Genomic DNA, 9,099 nt, shown 5'->3' on the forward strand with positions numbered 1-9,099 from the left:
GTGGGTGGTTTAAACTCCCCTGTGTGTTGTCGACTTGCTTAATGTGCTAGCACGTTAGCACTGGCCGGCTTAACGGCGGCCTGTTACCAGACACATTGTCCTACATTTGCCAAATTTGCCTTATGTTGTGATTTTAGATTTTTCGTACTTCAGTCAATTGACGTATAAACTCATGGACCAATCCGACATGGAGAGCGAGAACAGTGAGTATTTTTCGCCGTCCCTACGTGAAGTTCTAAACATTTCAGATGAATGTAAAAGAGCATAATCTGTGTTCATTCTTTTTTCATTTCATTTTAGTGGAGCTTGTTGTCGTTACCCACGTTGTGGATGCCATCACGTTCTGGGCTCAGGTACACGTGGCAGAGCTGTTAGTTTGCAACCTTTTTGAATATGCAGACACATGAACTCAATATACCACGTTGTTTCTCGTTTGTTATCGTAGAATGTCAGCGAAGACCAAGCAAATGAAAACATGAGCATAGCATTGGCAGACAAATGCCCCAAATCCCCAAAGGTATTTGGAATCCCCAGACCTCAGCAGGTAATGAAAAAGACAGATCGGGAGAGATGGAGAATATCTTCTTCCCTATATACAGGGCCGGACTTATGCATGGGCTACCCTGGGCTTGAGCACAGGGGCCCCGGGCTACAAGACACTGAGAAAAACTCAGAAACTTACTGGGTTTTTCAAACCAGTCGTAGATGCTTCAGCGTTGCTTTGAGGCTTTACCTGACATTACCTGTCACTAATGCAAGTGGTGAGCGCACTTTCTCCAAGCTGGGACTGGTGAAGAATAGACTGAGATCCACAATGGCACAGCACAGGGTCAATCATCTGACTCTGATGTCGCTTGAGAGTGACCTGCTTCGGAAAGTGGATTTTACTGACCTGATCAAGGACTTTGTTGCAAAGAAATCCAGAAGGCATAACTTCTAAATGGTAAGCATCTATCTCTTATTTTATGGATTTAATTTGGACTGTTGCTGTATTGATTTTGTGTCACTCACTCACTCACTCACTCACTCACTCACACACACACACACACACACACACACACACACACACACACACACACACACACACACACACACACACACACACACACACACACACACACACAAACACAGTGGGCTAGTATAGTATTGATTAGGCCTAACATCTCTCTTTCTTTCTCTCTCTGCTGAGGGACCACTTGCTATTCTTGTGTTGTAGTGGCTATTCAAGTATAGCCTACTCCTAAGTTTTTCTGTTGTCCTCACAGAACGGCCTTGCTGTTGTGGCTATATCCTTATATATATATATATATGTTCTCATCCGTTTTATTATTTTTACCTGTGTTTGTTTTTCTCTCTCACCATCCAAGGAACCTTCCTCCCCTGCCATCCCAGTGTCACTCCCCGCTCCTCCACCATTCCATCCCATCATCTCCGGACAGCCTTCCCAACCTCCCTCCGTTCTCACTCAACATGCCACCCTCTGGATTCTCCCCCTTTCATCACGGACGGACTTCACCCCCTTGCTAGTCCTCCCGGACCCCTCTCCCTGGATTACCCCCTCGTAGTTCTGGACTGGTCAGTACACGCACATTGAACAACAGCCTCCGCATTTACATATCTACACCACATTAGTTTTTGCACGCTAGACACTCGCGCCCAGACACATACTGTAGCTGTCCAATACACACCTCACTTACATTTCGTCTCAGGCACCCACACACTCCCCCCACGTAGGCCCTGTTAGTGTAGGTTTGTTATTTTGTCTGTCTTTATTAAATAACAATGTTATTATTGTCACCCTTGTCTCTGTGTCCGTCTGTTCTGGGGTTCTGCCACATTTGACCGCTTGGTTCAGGCCTAACACTTGCTTTTTCTTCATGTGCTTTATGCCAATAACATACTCCATTGGGATACGTGTGTTTCTGGTCATAGGTTCTGGTTGGTGTAGTTGTAGCTTATCATTTTTAGTGTAGGTAGGGGCCCGAACAATGACTCAAGCCCAGGGGCCCCCACCCCCCTAAGTCCAGCCCTGCCTATATACTACTATATGGTTATGCATGTGTAATATGCTGATCTCTTAACCCACTCCTCTTCGTATAGATGTATGGGGCAGTGTCCTCTGAGGATGGGTGTTGGTACAGGTGTAAAGTACAACACCAGACTGATGATAAGGTGAGTTATTGCCAGTTTTGAGTATGAGTGGTATCAAATCATGTTGATGCTTTTTTACACATCAAAAATGATAAGGAATCCACCTTAGGCTGTGCACTTAATAATCACTTTTCCTGGCTAGGAGATTAAATGTGCATTTTGACTGGAATTGATACACTCAGGCTCTTAGCAGGTAGCCCAGTTAATGAGAGATCAATGTTGTGCTGATTGCATTTTTTTTTAATGAAGGCTTTTTTTTTAATGAATGCCTTAAAATGAACAAGGCTCCATTCAATCTCTACCTTGTGTCCAGTTCCATGTGTGCTACGTCGACTATGGGAACACAGAGGATGTCAGTCGATCAGAGCTGGTTGAGCTTCCAGAAGATCTACAGTCACCTTGTTTGGCCAAGAGGTTCCAGTTCTGGGGCTCCCATGTGTCCAATGATGAAGATTCCCATCAGGTAAGACCTAGTCTGAATCTCTGGCAGGGCTGTTGATCACGCCAATGAATTGTGAATATTTCTCATTCAGTTGTGAATGTGGATTAGGTTGAAACGTTGAAGAGACATTCCACACATCTTCCCAGCTTATTAAAACGTACGTTGTCGTCCCAGGGAAAGGCCTTCCTACAGAATCTGATTGTTGGGAAAAGAGTCTGTGTTCAGAGGATGTCAGTCTGCTTTGACGGCACCATCCTGGTCCAGGCCTTCCAGGGGGACTGGGACATCGGTGACGAGGTGATAAAGATGAAGTTTGCTGCCACACTCAACCCCAGCCTCCCAGGGGGAACCGCGAGAGCCCCGTGTTCGCACAGCCCTTCCACAACCCCTCCAGCCTGGCAGCCGAGTGGGTCCAGGAGAGGGGTCCCCAGGAGAAGGAGAGGGGTCCCCAGGGGGATGGTCACATGGTGGCCTTACCAGTGTGCATGCCTAAACTCTACCCAGCTTTACCTGACCAGAGGCCACAGTCAGTGAAGTATGACACCAGTCTATAGAAAAACACCAAACACTTTTGTCCCATTTTCTAACTCATTTTTCTCTCCACTCTTAATTCTGAAATACATTTTTGGCTGCTGTGTTTGTGTCGTCACTCATACAGATATGAATTCACATCTGTGAATGTCGTTGTGACACTCAGTGGTTTCAAACAGACAGAGAATATAGTCTGCTTAGCTAGGTACGGGATTTGGGAACTTTGCCTTATTGCCATCTCTGTCAGTGGTCCGGATTAGGTGCTAGGAGGGGCTGTGCTCCTACCAGCGAGCTGTCTCTGGTCTGTAGCTGATACGGCTCTCGGCTGTGTCGTGCAGAGAGAAATCCTCAGCTATCAGTGCTCTGCAGGTCATGTTTATGGAACGACTACCCCCATGTTTTGATCCTTTTTACTTTGCTCTACTGTGGTGTGGTTGTACTGCTCTACTGTGGTGTGGTTGTATTGGTGCCAAGGAAGTCATTTGGTGATTTTAAAATGAAAAGCTGGTGGAGTGGGGATTTGGGTTTTTGTGTCTTCAGTATAATAGTTTTAATTGAGAATGATGGATCATCCAGCCATACTCGGTGTGGTTCAAATGTGTGTATTGTGAGGAGAGATATGAACCTTGGTCTGCATAGATGCTAAAGGTTAGCCAGAGATTTAGCAATGTAAACTAATGAACATTGCTGATTGGGGTCATGGCCTTCAGTAATGACTAACAGATGCCTCTCATCCTTTTGAGAGGTAAGATCAGTTCCACTGTCGTTGCCTCCAGCAGGGAGAGAAGCACCGCCACACCTGTGGACCAGGACCTTGTGGAGGAGAACGAGAGGCTGAAGGCAGCACTAGACACCGAGCAGCAGAGCACTCAAAGCGCAGAGAAAGAGCTGAGAGACACCTCCTTTAAGCTACAGGTTAAACATGCAGTGCCCCCCCCCCCGACACACACACACACATACACTCAGCCGTATAGAGTACGAGCGTAGAAACCTGGCGTGACACATGTCGTGTGGTATCGTGTTCTCACAGGAGTTGAAAGAGGAGATGGAGAGAAAGAAGAGATGGTGGTCGTACCTGCAAGGAGCTATGGTGGAGCTGCAGGTGAAGGCGCATGACCTGCTATGAGGGGACTTGCTAGGGACTCTTAATGACCTGCTATGAGGGGACATGCTATGGACTCTCTTAATGACCTGCTATGAGGGGACATGCTATGGACTCTCTTAATGCTTCATGGCTTGTTAAGATTAGGACTGGTCAGAGGAAAAAAAAAGACAAACAAACTTCTTCTAGCACGACGACTGCCAATGGCTCCAGGCTTGAGCATATATGACTTTTTTCCTGCTATGACTGACAGATGATTCACTTACTTAGTGAAATGTATTTGTTGCAAGTCACTTTGGATAGAGGCGTCTGCTAAATGCCGTAAAGGAAACGGACACAGAAAGCTCACCCAAGTCAGAAAGAACAGGCACGTGAGAGAACCTGCGTCTCAACTTAATCACCAGTTTCAAACCTTCCTCAGAAGGTTGTTCACAGATTTATGTTTGTAAAAAGTAAGTTTGTGAATGTTTCCGCCATTGTGTTTTTGTTGTTGTTGGCAGAGTCATCAGTGTGGAAGGGGCCTGGTAGTGCAGCGAGTAGGCTATGGGCTTTTGAGGAATTAAGATTTAGATTCAACTTGATTGTCACTGCAGAGTACACGTATCAGACGTACACGTATCAGACAACGAAATGCAGTTTAGCATCTAACCAGAAGTGCAAAATAGTGATATAAAAACTCGATAGGGATAAGCGATAGGTACAGTATTGCAAGTACAGTAGTTGGAGGTATATAGAATAGTGTTGGACTGAATACAGTGTGTGTCAGCATAAAGGTGGCTAATGTTCTCATCAGCTGCACAAACTGAGTCAGCCACTGTTGTGGATGGAAGTGCTGCTGCAGTGTTTCTGTTCTGTCCCCCCCTCCTCCGTGTTCAGGCCATGAGGGAAGTGGCCGAGCTTTTGAGCCTTACGCGGTCAATCAGCGTCGTCATAAATAATAGCACCTCTGCCCCTGTTGCCATGGAGAAGGTGGATGTGGCATGGGAGAACTACAGGATCGCTCAGGAGAAGCTGAAGGCCTGTCAGACGGTGAGTTGTCATTTGAGGGGGTGTGCTGTTGCTTGTACACGTCCCTAAAAGAGTACAGTTATTCCTTAACCATACAATTGTGACACAGTCCAATCCCAGCCACTGGTGCCAATGTCTTTTGTCTTGACTTTTGCAGAAGGAGCAACTCGTGGATCTGATAAACGACAGAAATCTGTCGCGGAATGCGCTGACAGCCACAGTAGATGCCTTCCTGCAGGAGGCAAAGTGTTTGGCTGTTTGGCGTGTGGACAAACTTGAGGTTATTGGAGAATAAAAACTTTAATGCCAACTTTTTTTTTTCCATAATTCGAAATATTTGAGCGATTTGTCTTGTGGAAGATCCTCTTGTTGATTGAGGGATCAGGGGGGTTAGTGTGTAACTGAATGTCGAGTAAGTATGCATTAACATTTATGTCTACAAGCTGCTGCTATCAATAAGTATTTTTCCTGTATCGCAGGAGGTGAGAGCTTCTCTGACTGCGGTGTTTGGCCCGGCCTCTGTGGAGGGGGTGGTGGAGGGGGTGGTGGATGATGCATTTGAGCAGTTCTACCAGTGGAATGCTCTGAGGGATCAGCACACCAGAGCTGTCAGAGACGGGACAGACAAGGCCCTCCACGCCTTGTGCACCTGGTCTGAGAATTTAGGCAAGGTACGGTATGACGCCACACCCAGTTAACTAACAGAGAAATAATAATAATAATAATTCATTGTATTTATATAGCGCTTTTCCGAGGCTCAAAGACAATATGGGAAAAACAGAAAAACACAGAAACAACAAGCAACAGATAACATGAGCACATAGAACACAGAGTTAACAAACAGGGAACACAGTAATGCAGCAATGTCCAAGGGGGGAGGGGGGGATGGTTAGGGGTAGGGGAGATGGTTAGGGGTAGGGGAGGTTGTATGCATGAAGAGAGAGGAGAGAAATGAAGAGGCTTAGTTATGTTCCTGTTATGTTCAATGCACTTCAGACGACTTCTCACATAACATGACTGAAGTCTATAGAATGTGATGTAGGCTTGTCATAGGCTGGCCCGGATTGCTCACTGTGAGTCCATACTGATGTGTCATTCTGGGTGATGAGTTGGTTTGACGGTCCTCCTGTCCCGTGCAGAGCTCCGGGGGTCTCCTGGTGAAGAGTCTGGACAGGGACATGTTTGATGCCGAGCCCATGAGGGAGCTGAGCGGCCGCCGGCCCCTGGTGTGCACCGAGTACCAGGGCCAGAGGGTCGTCCTCAAGGTAACCACACCCCCTCAAACCCTCGTCCTCAAGGTAACCACACCCCCTCAAACCCTCGTCCTCAAGGTAACCACACCCCCTCAAACCCTCGTCCAAGTGGAAACCAGGTATATGAAACCATGTTGTTCACGATGCCCAGACACGAGCATCGACTTTTCAAATGGGGAAAACAAGTAAATCAGTCATCTTGTGTTATTTGACGTGCTTAAGAATGCTGAAATTGACCAACTAAGCACCAACTAAGAGAGACCTTGGCCTTCAGTGTGTGCAGTGTAGATGAGGAGGCTGGGTTCTGTCTTTGGGTTCCTCAGGGTTACAGTGTAGATGAGGAGGCAGAGGCTGGGGTGCTGGAGCGAACCACACTCTTCCACCGGGCCAGGACTGAGAATGGGACTGACGGTGGAGTTGTCCTCCCTCTTCTGGCACTGTTCTTTGGCAAGGTACTGCCCAGTACACCCTCACGTCCCTAAACAGGACCCCTGTTTTTATGTTTCACATCATCTGTAACATACCTGAGTTCTTGCATTTCTCCTGCCATTGATGCTGGATGAACAATGTTCTCTCTGCAGTCTGACCCTCTTGCCTATGTGATGGTGCCGTACTTCCCCCACGGGAGTCTGAAGGCGGTACAAGCAGTCCAGCCGCTCACTGCCACAGTGAGGCCTCTTCCATAAGTTCCAGCTACATCGAACATCCTCTTGTCCTCTATTGGCGTCCAGTAAACCAACCGACGGTTGTTTCTCACACTCTAGGAGGTTACCATGGTGATGAGGGGTGTGGCCCAGGGTCTACAGGCCCTGCAGGCTGTGGGCGTCACCCACGCCTCTCTGAACCCCAACAACGTGTTCGTCCTCATGCGAGAGCAAGGCATGCTGGGAGACTTTGATTTCACCAAGGCCACTGTAAGTGGTAAACAGGTCACCAGTCATGAGACTGTTATGGAAATTCCACATTGTGTGGAAAGTGGATGTTATAAAAAAAAAAAAAAAAACTGATGTAACTTTTTTAGGCTGCTGTGAATGTGGTTCTGATTGGTTTGTGTTGTGTCCATCTGAAGTGGTAGCTGGGTGTGTTGTCCATCTGAAGTGGTAGCTGTGTGTGTTGCTCCAGGGGCAGCGGGCGGTGGGCAGGGGGATGGTGGCAGGCTCCATCAGCCTGGTGGCCCCAGAGCTCCGTGACGGCTCCGCTCCGTCTCCAGCCTGCGACCTGTACTCCTTCGGGTGCCTGCTGCTCTGGGTGAGTCCACAGGGATTCACTACGGAACAGTCTGGATGGAATAGAGCAGGAATCTGATGGGGTTCCAGGCAGGCTAGAGGAGATAAAAAAAACATTTTAAAAAGGGGGTCGGGTTGGTACAAGTTCCCATATCAACTGTTGCATATTGTCCTGGAAGTGTTTTTACTGAATGTTCAGTAAATGTGATGGTTTTCATGGCAATGACAATTCTCTGCTCTCAGCTGCACGTCCCAACGTCCAGCGGTGCTCTGGATGACCCTGCCAACCTGACCCTGGATGTGGTGAGGAACACAGAGAGAGCCTCTCCATTCATCAAGAGTTTAGATGTTGTTTCTAAGCCTATACAGTGGATGTGTTTCCTGTTTTCCAGGAGGCCAAACTCCAAGCCCTGCTCCCTAAGCTGTTGGCACGCCAAGGAAGACTGACTGCTGCTCAAGTCCTGGCAGATGACTACTTCCTGAGTGGCCAAGCATGAAGAGTGGTAGAGGCAAATGACAAATATTTGTTTGACTGTTTCACATCTTTCTTTCTTTCTTATGTATTTCTTGTTCTTTACCTTTTGTTGATGTGACAATGTGACAATTTGGTTTCACAGTATATTATTTGAAATATAAATGTTTGGATATGTAAACAGGTGATGTTCGATTACCCTACAGCTATGACATTGCAAAACATAATAATAAAAAACAATGTTCAGAAGATGTGGAGATTTTCTAATGGAGAGAGTGATATGCTCTGTAATTAAAGGGATGTGGTAATGTTTCTAATGGAGAGAGTGATATGCTCTGTAATTAAAGGGATGTGGTAATGTTTCTAATGGAGAGAGTGATATGCTCTGTAATTAAAGGGATGTGGTAATGTTTCTAATGGAGAGAGTGATATGCGCTGTAATTAAAGGGATGTGGTAATGTTTCTAATGAAGAGTGATATGCTCTGTAATTAAAGGGATGTGGTAATGTTTCTAATGAAGAGAGTGATATGCTCTGTAATTAAAGGGATGTGGTAATGTTTCTAATGAAGAGTGATATGCTCTGTAATTAAATGGATTTGCAGGTCTCAGGAGGAGCAGGAATGAAAAAGCTCCAGGTCTTTTGGCTGCTAAAATACAGATATTTTGAAAGTTTTCGAAATACAGATATTTTGAATATTTTGAATTTGTTCTGGAAAAACAAGACATTAATCACCAGCATACAGCTTCTAGTTGGCTAGTGTTTGATATGATGTACTGTGTAACACAGTTCTGAACTCCCCGGCTGCCTGACGGGGAGGTTGTCAGCACCAATATCCTGTAAACTCTCTGAACCTTCCCCAGGACAATGCTCCTTAAAGAAATTGGCTGTCATTACACGTTTTCTCTCCATTAA

General features: G+C 46.4%; 1 protein-coding gene across 1 annotated transcript; it reads left to right on the forward strand.

Moving 5' to 3' along the window:
- Positions 1-187: 187 nt before the first annotated feature.
- On the forward strand, positions 188-8,210 carry LOC308150172 (serine/threonine-protein kinase 31-like; the record flags this gene model as incomplete). The annotated part of the gene is made up of 18 exons (XM_080523031.1): positions 188-203; positions 301-353; positions 446-544; positions 2,101-2,169; positions 2,465-2,614; positions 2,768-2,999; positions 3,870-4,039; positions 4,155-4,226; positions 5,103-5,255; positions 5,392-5,514; positions 5,714-5,905; positions 6,374-6,499; positions 6,811-6,939; positions 7,069-7,155; positions 7,252-7,401; positions 7,610-7,735; positions 7,957-8,016; positions 8,106-8,210. The coding sequence occupies 18 exons, from the start codon at positions 188-190 to the stop codon at positions 8,208-8,210; spliced, it is 2,112 nt and encodes a 703-aa protein (XP_080379157.1).
- Positions 8,211-9,099: the final 889 nt, after the last annotated feature.

This window comes from Nansenia antarctica (assembly GCF_963989245.1).
Source record: "Nansenia antarctica genome assembly, chromosome: 1".
NCBI classification, from domain to species: Eukaryota; Metazoa; Chordata; class Actinopteri; order Argentiniformes; family Microstomatidae; genus Nansenia; species Nansenia antarctica.